We start from the raw sequence: 18,779 nt of genomic DNA, 5'->3' as shown, positions 1-18,779 counted from the left end.
AACTATCATAGTATCAGCTCTAATGTAACTCTTAAATGGCAGCGACACAACACTTACTGATACCACAAACCCATTATTCAATCAGTTGATCAACAGAAAATATACTGGCTAACAAAAGTGATCAGCTCCATGACCAATGGGAGTTTTTCTATTTGTTGTCTACCCTTCAGGTCTAATACAGGGGAAGGCTGATAGTAAGCCGGGAAGGGTGGGATCGCTCATCCTGTCCTCCTTGTTTTGGTGTTTGCTCCAGGCTTTATAGCTGCCATAATCTCTCCTGTGCAATTTATCCTGGATGCACATATCTGTTTAGTTTGTAATTATAAAGTGTATAGCCTTTATTCAAATTCATTTTACTCTACACAGCTTTATTCCGTTTTTGGTCAATGCTATTATCGTTTTTCATTTTTCTTACTCAGTTACTTTTTTCCCTTTGCTTTTGTAAACTCTTGATCTGCTGTAACAGCTAATTGTCCTCGTTGTGGGATGAATAAAGTTTGTCTTATCCTTAACGGTTCCAGTTTTAAAACAAAAGTACTACAGTATTTAGAAGTTTCCATCCAAATGTAGCACACATATTAACCAAATGATACTTTTCTAAAAGGAAGTAATTTAAATTAATTGAATTAATAACTAAAAGAGGAAACAACCCAGATATGAAGCGGTGTGTTTGCATGGGAAGGCGGTTGTTTTTCCTGAGCCATCAGGCTAACAGTTCTTTTCCAGGGCCTCCTCCCTGAGCCTGGTGAAAAGAAAGGGGTACCATTTTTTGTGTTTTGAACAGAGTCCTGAGTTCCAAAAGTTTGCACAAAAGCCCTGTTGCCTAGCTGCGTGCGAGGAGCTTCGCTGCCACTGCCAGGCTGGCTTTTGTGTGCGCGGGTTTCTGAACAGGATCTTGTGGATAATCAACTGGAATGCAGTCAGGGAGAGGATTCCCCCCTCGCTTAATCGTATTCAGTTTTCAGCTGGCAGGAGAGAGCCTTTCAAACGTTACCATAGTGCATTAGCACCCTTTTCAGCTCAAGTGAATTGACCTCCTATAGTGAGGTTTGCCATGCTTTCTTTGGCATTCCACTTTGTGTGGTCTAATTTAAAATTTTGGGTAAGTGTTTCATGGATATTTATGGGACTGCAGATTCCGTCCATCCATCTGGCCTTTTCAGTTTGATGTAGCACACTGCTCATCTTCCCTGACGTTCAATAGGCAAAATACTATATTTCATAAAAATGGCAACATGTCTTCAGACGTTGGCAGAAGTGCTCTTTCAGTTTTGTTCATTCATTCAGGCTGTGTTGAATTGATCAAAGTTAGTGTAAGACGTGAGAAAAGTCCTCTGCTTTGAAACTGAAACTGTCCAGTGGCAATGATTTGGCTGAGGAACTGTATCACACAGACATGTTGTATGGTGGAGTTGGGATGAAGGACGATTGTCTTGGAAATAATCTGTTCATCTATCTGGATTCAGCCATGAATGCCTGCGGCGCTGTGATCAGCCCATGTTCTCTCAGTCTGTGCTGTGTTTTCAGTAATGAAACACAGTCATCATCACAGATTAGACTCCAGGGATCAGATGGGACATGCCTCTTCCTCTTCACAATGGAGCTGTATAATCAGTGTTGACTGTCTCTCACATCCTGTGTTGGTCTCAGGTTACCAGTTTGTACGTTTGGCTTGGTAATCTCTCTGTGGAATCCAATGGTTGCAAAGTGCTAGTGCTAGTGCTTTTTTACTGTTAGCATCACTTGACATGCAAACTTCCTCATTTGTTCAGGCAGAGGGGAGTTGACACCTCTTGAAGAAAACAATTCAATTACACTCTGTTGTTCCCTCATATTTAGTTACAGCCTTCAGTAACAAACAGCCAACATCCTGCTGCCACAGCCAGGCTAGCTTCTCTAAGTGCATTCTCTTATTGAGCTTTTTCTTCCATCTGTCTTCCTAGAAAGTCAAGCGTCCTGAGGTTTACCGGCCATATGCTGACATATATGAGTCTGTCTTGCTATTAGAATTATTAAACCTTTGCATTTGTAACAAAGGTAAACCAAAAGTTATTTGCCAGCATTCAAAAACTGCAGCCCCCATGAAAGGTTACCAGTACAGCAGTTTGGATATCAAAAATCATCCTAACTGTATCCACCATATCCACTAACATAATACTATTCATCTAATCATCTGTCAATAACAATAATAATGATCTTCTTCTTGGGAGGAAAGTCATAGTTTATTTGAAATATGCTAAATGATAAATATTTTCATTGTTACGTTATATTGGTATTAAGTCAAAATGTCTGCTATAAAAGGTCTGTGGACCTGATTCATTTGTAAAAATACTTATGATTACTAAAACTTCAAATGCAATCAATTTGGGTGTTAGGGGTGGGATGTGATTTCTTCCAGCTTTCTAAAGGGCGCACATCAGAAACTCTTTGACTACCACTGGTTTAGAGACAGCCATGCAGCCCCACTGAGGTCCACAGGGGAGCAGAGGCTCATGCGGGGATCCCATTAATAATCTGTCCTGCCTGGGCATCATACACTAACATTAATCCAGTTCACGGAGGGAAACTATTGGATGAAGCCGAGCCAGTGAGAACCTACCTGTGGCTCTCCCACAGGCTCGGAGCCTGCTGTTGCCTCATGGTACATTACAATGTTTTAACCCCAAATAAATGACAGCATACTTTCTAAATTACATCCACTGTGGTAATAAGTCATATCAACACTTGCATATTCTGTGGAAAGATTAACCTCCAACTTAACATTTCAGAAGCTCTGCCACGGTGGGTGACCTTCAGCACATTCCACCGCAGGCAGACGATTTACAGGCCAACAGTATTTATTTTCTCAGACTTCTCACACTTAACACAACTTTACAACTACAAACCGCGTGCCTCCGATAGCCCGGCTACCGGCCTGGCGCACGGCCTGTTTCTCAATGTTTTCACAACACTAACAAACCGATCTCCAACGGTCCAGTCCTCTTTCTGTGGTGTGTGCTAGCCAACTGAAGGTCCAGCACGCTACTGCATATAAAGGGAGAGCTTTAACTAGCACAACAATGAACAGTTGAGACAATCAACACACCAAGCACTGTTCTCCTGCTCTCTCCACACACCTCTGTCCACACCTCTGTCCACTGCTGACTGCAGACCACGCCCAACTCCGTCAGTATGGTTTATCCTGGCCGCATTTCCCATTTTAGAACACCTCATGGATCATAAAATCTTACTTACTACCAGAATACAACGTTTATAAAAGGACAACATCCTGTAGTATGTGCCTATATAATTAGTATTAGTAGATCTGGCAGCACAGATAACAGTCTCCGTGTCAGGACATGATCAGAGCGTCTGTTTTCACTCATTTTATGACTATGGTAGTAAAAGAACTTGACATGAAAAAGCCCACTTACCCAGACTGAAAATGTATGATCCCTCAGAGTTGACAGACTTTTCCATCTGCCCGCCCTGAAAATGACGCTAGCTACAGTATCGGCCGTAATAGAATGTTTGCAGGTATTGTTACCATCAGAATGTTAAACCACGATATATAGTCAAACCTGCATAAATGGACTGCATATACTGTATATAGCGCCTTTCTACCATACCTTACCTCTCATTCACCTATTCACACACCCCAATGGGGGCGGGGACGCCATGCATGGCGCTGGCCCATCAGGAGCTACTCATGGTTCAGTGTCTGGCTTAAGAACACTTCCACGTGTGGACAGGAAGACCCGGAGATCCCATAGGCACATCTTTAATCAAATCTTTGATGGAACCAGTGGCCAAGGACAAGGAAATTCATCCCAAGTAGTTCATAAACCCTAGTTTTCCTTTCACAGTGTTACTACTGGAGTCAAAGCTCAGACTAATGTACTGTTGCACTCTCTGCTCTCTACATGTTTTATTGCTTGAATTATAATTAAAAAAAGAGGCAGCGTATTGTCACAGAAACTTTAAATCTGCATCAACTCTTTTACTAAGAGAAGAGAACAGTTAACAGGTAACTTGATACTAGCAGTACAATGATATAGTCAGGCAGGAGATCATTCCAGTGTATGACAGCTCAATGCCTGTGTAATTAATGGTGATGAAACATCAGATGAGACACTTGAGACATGGCAGCCTTTTTCCTCTAGTCCCCCTATCTTCCCTGTGGACATTCCAAAACCACACATGTGTGTCTGTGCTGTTAGCGCAGATTATGAATGTGTTTTTGTAAATTTTGTATGTCTCTTTGAATGTGAAACGTTGGCTTCACGGAACAGCAGCCACTCAGTCTCTGACCAAATTTGACCCCAGTTTTTGGCTCTTATTGCGGATTATTTCTGTATAGCTCACATGATCTCACAAAGACTAAAACAACCTGGACAGTAGGGATGTTGGGCCACTCTGCCCATTCCACCCTGGTTTCCTGTTTGCCAGCATTATGAGCGGAGCTCATGCTGGCTTGTTTTCACTCCCTGTGTTTCCTGTTCTCTTCCCAGCAGCTGAGAGGATGAAGGGGAGGAATCCTGGCAGTTTGTGGACTTTGTAGCAACAGAAGAAGCAGCAGCTTTCCGTCGCCTGTCTGTCACATCTGTCTGCAGATAAGCTCACCATGAGTTAAAGAGTGCAGCAGCGCATCGTCGACGCTGCCTCCCCCCCCCCTCCCGCCTGGAGCCCCGTGTCTGACCGCGACAGCAGCTTCATGAGCCAGCAGGATGCCGCTGAGGTCCTCGCACTCTCCGAGCGCCTCCTTATAGCTTCACACAAGGGACAAGCTGACAATGTGGTCCAGCTCATCAACAAGGGCGCAAAAGTAGCCGTGACCAAGGTGAGTGAGTGCTCTGGAGTCTGACTGGAGACTTGTGTTACCAGTGGGGCCTGAGAAAGGGGAGAGCCGCTTGGTTGGTCCCGTCTGCAGTTCTCTTGTTCCCAACAGGCGTGGTGCGACCGTCACTGCACTAGTTAACAAAAAAGACATCTGTACTTGCTTGTCACCAATTTACATTGACTTTAGAAATGAGGAGGGCATGCGAAGGGAAGCAGAGCAGCTGTTACATGTAACTGGTCCTGTGCACCTGGTTGAAAAGGTTAGTTCTGTAGAAGTATGGAAGACCATCAGAGGTGGTGTGATAACAGATCGGAGATTCAAGATTCAAGGTTTCTTTATTTGTCATTCCACAGTACACTGTAGTACGAAATTACGCGCAAAGTTCACAGCTTAGGAAAATAAACAGCACAGAAACAATTAAAAACACCGTCGAAAAGTTGAGAAATTAGCAATATACATAAAAATAAATGCTTAAATGGGTGTCCAGAACTTGTATAGTGATACATAGAAATCTACCAAGTCTAAAAAGATATAAACAGTATATACCATAGTTAAGAAAAGACTAGGAAGTTTTTGTGGTATCACATATATTTAATAACTCCCAGGGTTTGAAATAGATTTTTTTTTGTCTTTTATTGCCTCTATTGGATAGGACAGGTAAAGACAGAAGTGTCAGAGAGGGGGATGACATGCAGCAAAAGGCCACAGGTTGGAATAGAACCCTGGGAAGATGTGTCTTAGTCTCCGTAAGATACCATTATGTTTTGCAACTTTGTTCAACACAAAAGAGTTTTCCATTTTGTCAGTTCCTTATTAAAAAGTGAGTAAAATGAGTGAAAGACACAGTAACTAACAGTACAGACACCTCTTCGCTGTCCTGGTTCTACCTGCTCAGTTGGATTCTCAGCTAGAGATCATAATTTATTACTCTTGAGGAGCGCATGACAGTCACCAGGGCGGCATTATGTAGCGCTGACGATGCAAGATGACATCACCAAAACTAGCCAATGAATAAGGTCAGACTTTTTAATGACCATGTGTTCACTGGTCCTGGTTTGCTTGTGATAAGTCCGTGTGAACAGGAATGGGAGCAGAACTAAAAGGCACCAGTGGATCTTTCTTTCCTTGTTCGGGCCCAGCTGAACTGAGTCACAGTGAAACGAAACAGGGACACCTGAGAACTGTTGGCCCCAATCAGCTCACAAGCTTTTTCTATGCTGTACGCAGCTGTATTATAATGTCTGTGTCTTTTGGGTGTCGTTTTACTCCTATTGTGTCTCTAAGTTGTGTGACTCATAGACGTGTCTAGTGAACACAGCAGATGGCCTCGCTCTGTGTGTTGTTTAGGGGGCCGTCCTTTCACTGAAAAGTTGTGAGCTTCCAAAAATGTCACTGTCATGTTCTGTTGTTTGTGAACCAGATATCAGATCTGTTCAGGCAGTATAAGCTAAATCAATTTGGATATCATATCCAGCAACTTATTCTCCATGGGCTCATCTGCATCTCTTAAATCCATTAAACACAAAAAGTTAGCGTGAAAGAGTCATATGAGCACAGCCCCGTCGTGTTTCAGACCTATACTAATGAAAATCCTTCCAGCAACTTCACATTCAGTCAGGGGAATGATGTACAGCCCCCCACCCTACCCCCAATGCTCCAGGCCGTCTCAGTGATCTCATGTGTGGGTGTCACACAATCTCCTCTCAACCCTTGTGCCTCACCAGGGACAATTTTTTTGTCTTTTTCATTTGTATTTTATGTTAATTCAGATGACATGATTTGAGGTAAGGCGGTGAGTTTCTGTTTAGATTTTGGAAGTCCAGCATCAGTTCCTGTATTAAGTCAAAAATAAACAGTGTATCCAAAATACTGTAAAAGATGTAACTATCAGTTACACTGTGTGGGCTCTTAGAGGTGAGGAGATATTAAAGTGTTCCTCTTGGATCCTTGCTTTTATTAATGAGCATTCCTTCATAGAAATATGGTTTTATTTCTGTCAATTACAGAGAATTTTAGTGATGGATTTTCCAAAATCAGACTTTTGTTGCCATGCAGCTTCAATAAATAATACTGATAAAGCAAATCACAAGAGTTACATGGCTTTAAAAAATTGCCGATACTGATAAGAATATAGTATATGTATGTATATATATATATAGATATATCTATATATATATATCTCTATATATCTATATAGAGATATATATAGATATATATATATAATTATATATAATTTTACAAAAAATTACTATATGATATTTAAGAGAGCAGGACATTTCACAGTGTAATAATTAACTTGGCAGTGCTCTCAAACTAATTAATGGTGGCTCTGTTTACAGCTAACTGTGAACATGTTCACTGCTGAGTAAAGTCTGCACAGCTGAGCTCACACAATACACGCACGCACGCACGCGCACACACACACACACACACACACACACACACACACACACACACACACACACACACACACACACACACACACACACACACACACACACACACACTTCCCCTGAGGCCTTGCTTTATTCTTTGGTCCCAGCTCTCGTGTCTCCTGTCATGTTGTCCTCTCTAGCGGAGCACATATGCAGCTTGCATTAGAACAAAGGCAGGCTTACCACAGTATGTTCAGACATGTGTTACATGATTTCCGGGCAGCCAGAAGCCGAAATCTCTTTTTTAGCCAACCGCCATTCGACTGTAGCTAGATAATGAATGTTAAGTCAGAGAGTTGTTCAGTAAACATATCTAAATCATATCAACATGATATATCATACATGATATCGTGCTTTAAATCAACATCCTCACCGCTTCCTGTTCCATGTGACGTGAAAAATGGGCATGGATGGTAGAGGTAGTTTGTTATGTGAGCTGTGACATCACATGGCACAGTGTCATTGGACCTGTAGTGATGTTGACAGCGTGTGTCTGTGGTAAAGAAAGCCGTTAAGGTTGTCGAGCCACACTGTTCATCTTTACAGTTCGCAGCTGAATCCTCCTGATGAGGCTTCCAGTAACAACAGGTCTTCTGTGCTGGAGGGCTCCTGGATTTAGGAAATAATGGATACTTTTGATGTTAAGACGCAAAGGTTTCAGGCAGTCATATGAAATTATTGGTTTATTTTTCAAAATATTCTGTATGTCAAAAACCTAAAATGAAAATAGAGTGCATGTAAAGCCAGTGGTGAACACTGTTCATGTGGGAGGATTCTGTGTATCATGTGCTTTGTGTTTTCTGTTCTGGCATGTCAAATCAATTTTCCATGGGAACATTATGGCATCATATTGTCACAGCTACAACAATATTACATGTGCTGCTGCTTGCTCTGATGATTTAGCTTCAACCAGCTGTAATTGGATATTTTGGCTGCGTGCCATTATGGAAACTTAATCCAGGATAAAGGGCGCATAGTTTCATATGAAACATTCCTCTACTCAGGAACAGGAATGAAGGAATAGTTTTTGAAAGGCTTAAATGATGAATGGATTGAGACTGAGAAAACATTAAACAGAGGGAAATAATAAAAAAAGCAGAAATGATAAAGCAGGGGGGTTCGATGAGGAGATCATGATCACTTCTGGGTTTACTCTGTGGAGAGGTCAGAGGCCAGACAAAAGCTCGGTAACACCCCCCCACCCCAAGAAGCGGCTTTACAATACCACACCTAACCTGCAGCTGTCTGGGGACACAGTAACATGGAACTTTGGAAGATACTCACTTTAATAGTTTTAACCATTTTACATGCTTGACTTCAGCTAAACTTGAGAATGTACACATGGTTGAGGACACATTTAGGACTGGATTTTGTCCCCCATCCGCTTTATTAAAAAGGGATCCCTTCGCAGCCATTATGGACAGGAGGAATTAGAGAAGCCACCAATATCTTTTTATCTATTTCAATGTACTGTCTTAAGATAGACTTTAAGAAATGTGAACCTTCCCTATAACTAAAGCCATTTCTCCTCTTCATCTCCCTTACTGTCCTCCAACACAGACTGCATATTGGCTGTAGACCTGAGCTCGGCTGGCCGCCCAGTGTAACTCAATCTGAGCACCACAGAAATACAGAGCAGAGCAGAGCCACTCCCAAACAAAGCAGGAACCTCCAAACAGCAGGATAATACCCGGGCTGTAATGCGGCTTGTGTGGGAACACACTCTGATCTGTAATTAAAGTGTGTTAGCTTAGTAACATGACAGAAAAACAGAGATCACCGGGATCTACATGCTGACATCCTGCTCTCTCATTCTACTTTATGCACTTCATTATGTTGGGTGTAATGTTGAGGATGCGTTAAAACATTATTATATGTATACAAGTGTTAGCTATAGCTCCCTCATGGCTATTGTAAGAAGGGAGTTGCTGCTGTTCCTTATGTTGTCTTATGTGTCCTGGTTGAGTACGGAGCATCTTCTGTTACCACAGGAGGTTAGTCTCAGGTTAATATATACATTTAATACATCAATAAACTATGTATAAACTTTCTGGCATAAACTCTTTCAGGTCAACCCCTGTGTTCTCTGTTTTAGAAAAAGGATTGCTAGTTATTACATACATGTGTTCATGTGTATTCTATAACTCATTTAAGCTCCTGCATGTGCATGGAGCTGTGATGATTGATGTGATGCAGTTATGATTATTTTCATTATTAAATAATTTTCTGATTGTTTTCTTGATTCTTTCTCTTCTTTCTTAATAGTAAAAAGAAAATGGGGCACCTTTGAAAGGACAGAAAAAAATGACAATTTAATAAAGGAAATTAAATGAATTACCCTAAAAAGATAATGAAGTAGATGACATCATGTAAAAGCAAGTCTATTAAACTGTGTTTTAAAACCGGATTTAAAAGAAGTCACTGATTGAGCAAGCCTTATCTCCACAAACTGATCCTTTAAAGCTCCCTGAAGTTAAGTAACCGTTTTGCTTCAGGGCCCCCGCCACAGGTCCTTATATTGGCAGGATGCACAGTTGATCCTCTGCTCAGCTCACAGGAACAGCTGTACAGCTTGTGTACTATTCTCTAAAACCGTGGATTAAGTATTTGTTTGTTTTTTTAGTTGAGTCTATTGAGAGGGATTGTACTCTGCAGCAGATTGTCTTCAGTCGTACTCACAGGTCGTTCTGTTGCTCTGCAGCACGGGCCAGGGGGCTAGGTGTGGGACAGCACACAGCTTTGTCTGCTCCTGCTGGAGTGTGCTGCTTTCTGGTGTTTTGGTCACTGTGCTGAGCTGTGTGTGTGTGTGTGTGTGTTGTGTGTGTGTGTGTGTGTGTGTGTGTGTGTATGTGTGTGTGTGTGTGTGTGTGTGTGTGTGTGTGTGCGCGCGCGTATGTGCACAATAACTGTGCTAAGCTGTGTGTGTGTATGTGTGTGTGTGTGTGTGTGTGTGTGTGTGTCCACAGAAACTGTACTGAGCTATGTGTGTGTGTGTGTGTGTCCACAGTATGGCAGAAGCCCCCTGCACCTGGCTGCCTACAAAGGCCACACTGAGGTTGTGCGTATCCTGCTCAAAGCTGGCTGCGACCTGGACATCCAAGACGACGTGAGTAGACTCCTCTTCCTGTTTGCCGCGGCGGCCATGCTTCCACTTCTCATCCACTTCCAGCTCTCGCACTGCAGTCTGATCGCTGGTTACCAGTGGAATGCCTATCTTTTTGCTCCCAGTACTATTTTGTTAGGATTCTTTTTTAGACTTTTTTTTAACACAAAGATAAGTGTAGCCTAATGACCTCCAGTGTCCTGGAATGGGACCCTTTGGACTGCCCACTCGTGGGTTTGCCCTCAGGATGCAAGTCCCCCTTTCCCACTGATAGCGATCTCTGGCGGTGCCAAATTCCTTCTCTGTGGTCAATGAGCTCCGCAACAGGCCCCAGCACATCCTCCAGGACTGGAGGGAGCGGGAGGTGCAGACAGAGGCAGGAGCAGGAGAAGCAGGAGGAGAGAAGACAGTGGAGCAGGGCTGGGAGAGAGCCTGGAGGAGGATCAGGGAGAGTGAAGGAGGTTAGCCCAAACTGCTGCTACTGAGCCGGCCGAATCTGTCCCCTCATCCTTCCTTCCCTGAACAAACTCCACTCCTCCTCCACCGCTGCTGCTGCTGCGCTCAGCTCACTTCTTATCTAGCTTGTTATGGCTCTCTCCCCCTGGTCTCCCTCCTCTTTCTCCTCCATCTCTCATGGAAATCATTGCTCTTTCTTCCAGCGCTCTCATGCCAAACCTGGCCTGCTCAGTGTCATTCACCACTAATCTGCTTTGTTCACAAAATTCCATTCATGGCTGAGCATAAGTGTGAGCTAAAACCTTTTCCCCTGGCTGTGTTACTGCTGTCATATGGTGATACAAACCACTGTGGGCTCTAACAGCACATAGAGTTGTTTGAGAGTACCTGCTGTCAGTATGGTGTGTTTGTGTGTCTGCTGGCAGGGGGAGCAGACGGCGCTACAGCGGGCTGCTGTGGTGGGAAACAGCGACGTCATCAGCGCTCTCATCCAGGAAGGGTGTGCACTAGACAGACAAGACAAGGTGCACAGCAACAGACACGCACACACACAGAGGCTAATGGCACATCTACAAACACAAAACAACATTTTATTATTAATAGTCACATACACACAGTAGGTGAACTAAGTGTGTGTGAAACATTTTTGCGTACTGTCAGATATCAGGTAAAAAAGATAAACAAAGCCGTTATGAATGTACCATAAAGACATTCTTCAAAACAAGAATGTTTTAAAGCAAGCTTGTATTAGAGACAGGCCTTTATTCCTGATGTCCCATGTGTAAAAAGTATATTTAATATTATTTCTGTAAAAAAAGAGGAACTCAGAGCAGCACAGTGGTGAGTATGACGGATCTCTGTTGTTGAAACTGAGTGTCTTGAAGATTTGTGATTACATAAAGTGGAGTGCATCAGTCTGGCTGTGCTTTTTGTCTCGTGTCCTGTCAGGAAGGCAACACAGCTCTCCACGAGGTGTCCTGGCACGGCTTCAGCCAGTCTGTCAAGGTGCTGGTGAAGGCTGGAGCCAACGTTCACGCTAAGAACAAGGTTATTGTGGAGCTCTCAACTTTCAGCCACAGCACTGATTAAACAGCTTTGCTATAAACTGTATTCCGGGTGTATATGTATTCCTTCAGCAGTGATTCATGTTTCCTGTATCTGGAAGATACACCGAACTCCATCCAGAAAACTTCACTTTAACTTTGTAAATTTGTAACTAATGTTCTTCTTCTGACAAACTAACATATGAAATTAGCATAACAACACTTCTTTGTCTTTCAGTACACTCAGGGGTTTTGCTGCTACAGATTTACTTGGTTTGGTATAACCGGTAGCTCATTGTGCTTACTGACATCAGGACTCTTTTCTACTTTGCTACTGGTATTCTACCTTTTAGCATGGCACACATAATCACTTTAATGCTCATTCTTGGCCTTGGAAAAAAAGTTGTTGTTGAAAATCTGAACTCGAGGGTGACCTACAGGCTTTCAAAGATTCAAACTCCATTACCACCATATTACATTACCATCCATTACTGAGAAAACGCCATGAACATATGAGGACCTTGAGATACACTTTAAAGCTCATTCCTCTCACCCACGTTTGTGATCTTTTTTGTCTTTCTTTTCTCTCTCCCTCTGTTCTTCCTGTCTCCCCTATTCTCCATCTTCCCTCTCTCTCTTCTCTCACATCTTCTCCTTGTCTCACTTCAGTTTGCTGTAGTGGCAAGATTGTCAGATGAAGGGTGTTACCAAAGTATCCGAGTGAACACTAATAAATGCTGACCCTGTGTTTTCAGGCAGGACACACAGCCCTCCACCTTGCATGTCAAAATGGTCACGCTCAGAGTTCCACGATTCTGCTCCTGGGAGGCTCCAGGCCCGACACCACAAACCATGTAAGTCTCCAGGAGGGCTCGGGCCAGCGGCTAACCCTAACCCTGTCCAGCACATCTGCAAACTTCCATAACTAAATTCATTTCATGTCACAGCAGGACATATCTTTGAAATGTAATTGAATGCATCCTATTGAGATACAATTCTTGTTGAATTGTAAGTTTTTAAATATGTATTCCAGGCGGGGGATACGTGTCTGCATGTGGCGGCCCGGTACAACCACGTGGCTGTGATCCGCATCCTGCTGGGAGCCTTCTGCTCCGTGTCAGAGAAGAACCTGGTAGGTGCCTGCGCTCCAGCAGAGCCCTGTCTGGGCTTACGGGACACTACCAGCCACTTTGTCATGGGACTATGAATGGAACCTTTTTGCCAATGTTTAATAAATCCCGTCTGGCTGGTAAGAGTGGCTGGTATATTTTTGAATTCCATTGACCCACTATTATCTGTCCAGAATTTAATTTGTAAATGTGACACATCAAATCCCATCTCTGCTGCTACTACCATCGTGAATTCAGCTTACAGTTACAGCATGTGTCGTGTGTATTGGCATTATGTTATGTCACTGTGCTGCATGAGTTAGAGCCTCAGGTTTATATATAACATGTAAAAGTCCATACAAGCATGAGATGTCAGGAAGTTCTGAATAAATAAAGGGTGCACTCACACACCGCGATCTCCTGAACTGTGTGTGTGTGTGTGTGTGTGTGTGTGTGTGTGTGTGTGTGTGTGTGTGTGTGTGTGTGCAGGCTGGAGATACACCGCTACATGTGGCTGCTGCTCTGAATCATAAGAAGACGGTGCGTTTGCTGCTGGAGGCCGGGGCAGACAGCCACATCTGCAACAATGTGAGTGCCTGCAGCCTCTTTCTACATCGTTAATGCTCGGAAGAAGTTTTGGTGCACTCACTGTGCCTTTCTGCATCAAACTAGCAAACTAACACAGTTGTTGGTGTTAGAGCGAAGCTGGAACTGCCTGTACTATAAAGACTCACAGTGTATTACTACTAACAGAGGCAAACAAAGAGCGTTCTTTTACTCGTTGATTTCACATTGCTATTTGTCCTTTCCATCGATGTTAAGCTACTGCCAATGATACTCAACACTTAAAACTATCCAGAAAGAGAGGCAGTATGTCCATTGACCCGTTTAGACAATTTTGATGTGAAACAGTAGGATGTGTTGAATTTACAGTAGCCTTAACATAGCACAGTGGAAGCAACTGTAAATTATTAATGTTTGAAAACTGTACTTCATAAAAAGAGGAACTCAGAGCAAAGAGAATGTTATTAGGACGTGATTGTGGAAATAAACTGAATACTGAAATGATTGAGAAGAGGTAAACATGAAGAACGGCTTGTGTTAGAGTTCTTTGGATCTAGAAATGAAGTCTCTTCCACGTCTCTGGTAATTCTGTCTGAGCCATGTTTTGACTGTGTGTGTGTGTGTGTGTGTGTGTGTGTCTGTGTTTGTGTGTGCGTGCGTGCGTGTGTAGGCAGGTCACACAGCTTTGGATGAGGCCAGAGAGAACAACAACCCAGAGGTGGCTCTCCTGCTGACCAAAGCCCCCCAGGTAGAAGCAGCAGTCCAGATATATGTCTGTGCTCATTCTACATACTATTACTTATTACATAACAGCTTTTTATAACCTTTTTATAACACCCTTCCTTTGTTATGTATTGATTTATATTTATGTGTTCAGAGAGTTCCTTTCTTTCTCTCAGGGTTCTTTGGGTAATGACTAAATCAAGATCAATAACAGTTGTAGTTTCTGTAAAATGTTTAAGATGCAAATATTCTGTTGCTGCTGGGGGAAGGTTCTTTGGACCTGGTTTGGACACAAACCGTTAACTGTATTAGATATGAACACTTTGGTGTAAAACAAGCAGACGTCGACCTTAACTGGAATTTCAAATTAATTTTCAATTTTCTCTATATTGTTAATGTAGAAACAGGAAGCAATACACAGTGAATTGATCGATCAATGAAAGAATCATTAGATCTGACAGTTAGCTGTTGAGACAGACAGGAACAAGCAACAAAGATTGACCTGGAGGCATTCGAACCACCAGGGTGCTCCTACAGTTTTTAGTTTTAGAAGATTGGGGAAACTATTATGTATTTTTCTGATAGTTAAAAAATCCACCATGTGACCTATTTCTAATAACACCAACTCACTAAACGCTGTCAACAACGCTGTCACTGTAGTGTTTTAGAGGTGTTATTATGAATTGTCTGGGCAAGTCCCGCCCTACGAAGTAGCCCGATTGGTTCGGGTTAAGTATTGTCCTCCAGTAGTTGAGGTGAGGATAGCTGATTGGTCAGGGGACAAGACCTGAATAAATCGGGTTTTGGTACCTAGCGTAGGCATGGACTCCTGGCCAATAGAAGTGTGTAAATGCTATTGAAGGGCGGGCCTTGCCTAGAAGTTGGTGGTTTATGGTGAAGTATGGGGACATAACCTTAAGGTAGAAATCACTTTTAAGAAGCCTTCTCTTTTCCAACATCCAGCTACTTTTTAGTGAAAAGCAGTAAAAACTGAACAGTTATTTTTGGCCTGTGGTACAAACAAAATTATATATGTTAAATGTATATACCCTCCAAGTCGTTAACTTAGCACACGTGATGATTACACATGTGATTTTGCCTCCCGTGTGTGTGTTCAGGTGCAGAGCTTTATGCGTGGCCGGAGTGTGAGGAAGAGGAGAGACAAGCTAAAGGCCGAGGGCCGAGCTCAGTCTGTGCCCAGAGATGAGATGCTGGCCTGTAAGGTACTACCCCCACCACCATCTCCAAGCTACTGTAACTGTAACTGTAAGCTACTGGGTTAGTAGTTTAAATAGCAGAAATAAGGGGAAAACAACCCTAACCCTTGGGATGAGAGGAAGATCCAGGAGACTCCTCCTGAATTTACATATTTTCATTATAAACCTTCAACTAAAGGTTTTGATTACATCCAGTATTGCCCTCACACTAGAAGGTTGGACAAAGCTTCTTATTCCACACTACCAGAGAGATTTCCATAAGTTATAGTTATAGCGTTGTTTCTATAGTTATAGCGTTGCGGTCCTGTCCCCTGCAGGACAGCGCCTCTGCTGCAGAGGACACCCAGAGCAGTGAGCGTGCTGGCTGCAAACACGCCAAGGTGTCCCCGGTCAACGCCAGGATGGGACGGAACAGGAAGCAGAAAGAGAAAGTAAGTCCCTTTAAAAAAAAAACTGTAATCCATACTGACGTCCATTTAGGGAAAGAGAACCTAACTGGTCCTAGTTGTTCTGGGTCACTAAAGTCAACGAGTAGCACTCTTTCTCAGTAACTGGTGAAGATATGTGAGATGGAGGATCCCTAACCTGCAGTGATGTTGATGTTTCAGCCGTCTCTGTCCGACCCCCTGCGCCGCAGAGCGTCCAGACACAGCGAGAGGAAATGCAAACTGCCAGGAGCATCCATCCCTCCACATAACTATAAAGCCTATCAGCTGTACACGCTGTACCGCGGCAAAGATGGCAAGATCATGCAGGTCAGTGCACAACACTCCCCTGTTCAGTCACAGTAACCACTACTATTCATGTAGCTGCTCAGCTGTGTGTTCTGTGAACTCATTTTTCATGTCTTTATATATGGGTGAGTGTTCTCTGTCACTGAACAACTGCGCTGCGGAGATTTTTATTAACTAGGCCTACTATAAATTACCTCCAGGGCCACAAACTGTTGCAACATCACTTGCTTCACCGAGCATCGCTCGGTTCATAGGATATTTTCACTGGCCTGCTGCAGAGCATGGCACCTGGATCAGATTCAAAGCTGCCAATAACATGGCTACCCACCAATTAGATCACTGGAGAAATGGAGTCATCATTCATACAGTATCCTGACACCTCACAATCTCGCTCTGTCTGTCTGTTTGTCTCTGCTGGAGTCATCAGTCTGCATTGATTTATCCATTTGACGTCTTGTAAACCCATGTGGGATGGCATAACAGAAATAAAAATAAATGAATGGATGGATGTAAAAATGTCCTACATTTTGCATGAACCTACTGTAAGCTACCTTTAGTGCTCAAAGTCTTGCTGTGGCCCCATAGTAAAGACAGATATTTAGCCCAAATAAAAGTTTGGATTTCAAACTGTACATATTTGCCGTATGTTGCAGGCTCCTCTGAACGGCTGCCGCTGTGAACCTCTGATCAGTAAACTGGAGAACCAGCTGGAGGCCACCAAGGAGGAGATGAAGACTGAAATCCACACGGTCCAAGACCTGATGAACAGCAAGATGGGGCAGCTGGACCATAAGAACAAACACCAGGTAGCATCCATATGCTAACACAGCACACAGGGTTACTGTCTTTAGGTCTGAACTGACACAAACAATAGAAACAAGAAGGGTTGCAGGAAAAAAAGACTAAATAAGGAAGGATTAATGTCCTCAGTGTGCAACGTTACTGTTGGCTTCAGCCTGAAGCAGAGAGCTAAACAGATCAGAACAACAACAGAAGCAGGTGTGTCGGCCAAAGCTCCACACCAAAGAGCCACATGAGACGTGAAGCTCCTCTACGGCTGACTAAGATGGCTCCTCTACGGCTGACTAAGCAATGAGGCAATCATGCAACTAAACAGTTGAGGACATGGCACAGATGTCAGTCATAAGTAAAGCTACTAGGACAGCACTCCCAAGTTGATGGTTGATGAGCTACAACCAGTCCAGATCAGAACACAAACCAAAACATTAATAAGCAGTGGAAAAATAATTTTGTTATCTGACACTGAATCAACCTAAAATATTCCAGAAAAACTAAAACCAAACTAAAACCAAACTAAAACACTCATGATGTTTCTCCATCAGATCCGAGCTCTAGATAGGATAACAGTGGAGAGGGTGTCGGCAGAGAGGAGCGAGTGTGTGCAGAGGATCGAGCAGCGGGCCCTGCAGGAGAGGCTGGAGGCTGAGAAGAGAGAGGTAACACTAATACCCCCCCCCCCACCCCACAACACTGAACACAGGGTGCGCAGTGATGTATACCTGAGGCGTTTTCTTATTATTACACCTAATTAGACAAGTACAAGCCAAGTAGATAACGTTTGTAGTTAAAGTATTAAAATACAGTATTAAAATACTGAGGCTCAGAACTGGTATTGGTAAAGCTGCTCGGAGTAAACATTAGGTTGCCAAACATTCTGTAATTAAACAGTATGTGAATAAATATTACCAAGTCTTAAGACTTGAGCACATGATGTACATTCAGAAATATTCTGACATAAATAAAATTGGATGTTTTTCATAAGTACAGAATCAGTTAGGTCAGCACCAAGCCCACCGGGACTGGCTCGTACGTACATCTGAAGATCATGACTTTACCTTGTGTCAGCAGTAGTTACTCTCAATAAACACAAACCAATATAAACTGTGTGTGTGCGTGTGTGTGTGTGTCTTCAAGCAGGCGTCCCTTGTCCGTGAGCTGAAAAGCTGGTGTCTGTCCAAGCTGCAGAACATGGATCTTGGCCTGAAGGAGGAGCCCGGCAGCACCAGGCTGCAGCGCTGCTCATCTGTGGCAGAGGGCCTGGATGGAGCCGGCGTCACTGTGCTGTCCTCTAGCTCCCAGTGCCCGGAGCTCCACACCAGCCCTGTCCTCCTGCCCTCTGGCCGGGAGCAGCCCAGTGCGGCAGAGGGCGGCTCAGCCAACCACTACTTTGTGGTTCATGTGGAGAGCTCTCCAGGTGAGAAACAGCTCCAACATCATCGAGCCAGTAAAGTACATACTGAAACAGACAGCACGGTGCCCTATATCTCTCAGAAAAGACGCGTAGTTGAAGAAAAAAAACAATTTTATTAATTAAGTGATGTCATGAACCAGCTCAAATTCACAAAAGACAGTTAAAGATAATATTAAAACCAATGTATTTAACCCAAATTAAGAGATCTGACCGGCTCAGGGCAATCAGGAAGAGTGGACTCAGATGTAAACAGCTCACAGGGAAAATGGCCAAAGGCACCCACAGAGTAGGAGGGTCATAACAGTGATTGGGCTCTATAATATTATATCTGTAATAAAGAGTATTTGCTGTGTACAGTATGTGT

At 43.3% G+C, this 18,779-nt stretch overlaps 2 protein-coding genes across 6 annotated transcripts in view; one reads left to right on the top strand and one right to left on the bottom strand.

The window, feature by feature from the left end:
* The window catches only part of mdn1 (midasin AAA ATPase 1), a 1,030,807-nt gene that overhangs the window by 941,919 nt on the left and 70,109 nt on the right, over nucleotides 1-18,779 (bottom strand). The gene's annotated exons all lie outside the window — the stretch shown is intronic.
* Nucleotides 1-18,779, top strand: part of ankrd6b (ankyrin repeat domain 6b) — a 43,930-nt gene that overhangs the window by 10,564 nt on the left and 14,587 nt on the right. The window contains exons 2-15 of one of the 5 annotated variants that reach the window (XM_032542347.1): nucleotides 4,491-4,819; nucleotides 10,262-10,360; nucleotides 11,239-11,337; nucleotides 11,762-11,860; nucleotides 12,612-12,710; nucleotides 12,890-12,988; nucleotides 13,455-13,553; nucleotides 14,200-14,277; nucleotides 15,371-15,475; nucleotides 15,787-15,900; nucleotides 16,078-16,224; nucleotides 16,857-17,009; nucleotides 17,547-17,660; nucleotides 18,142-18,418. In XM_032542347.1, coding sequence (XP_032398238.1) covers nucleotides 4,694-4,819; nucleotides 10,262-10,360; nucleotides 11,239-11,337; nucleotides 11,762-11,860; nucleotides 12,612-12,710; nucleotides 12,890-12,988; nucleotides 13,455-13,553; nucleotides 14,200-14,277; nucleotides 15,371-15,475; nucleotides 15,787-15,900; nucleotides 16,078-16,224; nucleotides 16,857-17,009; nucleotides 17,547-17,660; nucleotides 18,142-18,418 — 1,708 coding nt within the window. In that variant the 5' untranslated portion in view covers nucleotides 4,491-4,693. Of the gene's footprint in view, nucleotides 1-4,490; nucleotides 4,820-10,261; nucleotides 10,819-11,238; nucleotides 11,338-11,761; nucleotides 11,861-12,611; nucleotides 12,711-12,889; nucleotides 12,989-13,454; nucleotides 13,554-14,199; nucleotides 14,278-15,370; nucleotides 15,476-15,786; nucleotides 15,901-16,077; nucleotides 16,225-16,856; nucleotides 17,010-17,546; nucleotides 17,661-18,138; nucleotides 18,419-18,779 lie in introns of those variants that run through there. The other 4 variants (XM_032542346.1, XR_004336075.1, XM_032542345.1 and 1 more) reach the window with 4 other exon arrangements.

The sequence above is a fragment of the Etheostoma spectabile genome, chromosome 18 (genome assembly GCF_008692095.1).
Source record: "Etheostoma spectabile isolate EspeVRDwgs_2016 chromosome 18, UIUC_Espe_1.0, whole genome shotgun sequence".
NCBI classification, from domain to species: domain Eukaryota; kingdom Metazoa; phylum Chordata; class Actinopteri; order Perciformes; family Percidae; genus Etheostoma; species Etheostoma spectabile.
Note: the sequence above shows the minus strand (reverse complement) of the source record. Positions and strands in the feature narration are given on the sequence as shown.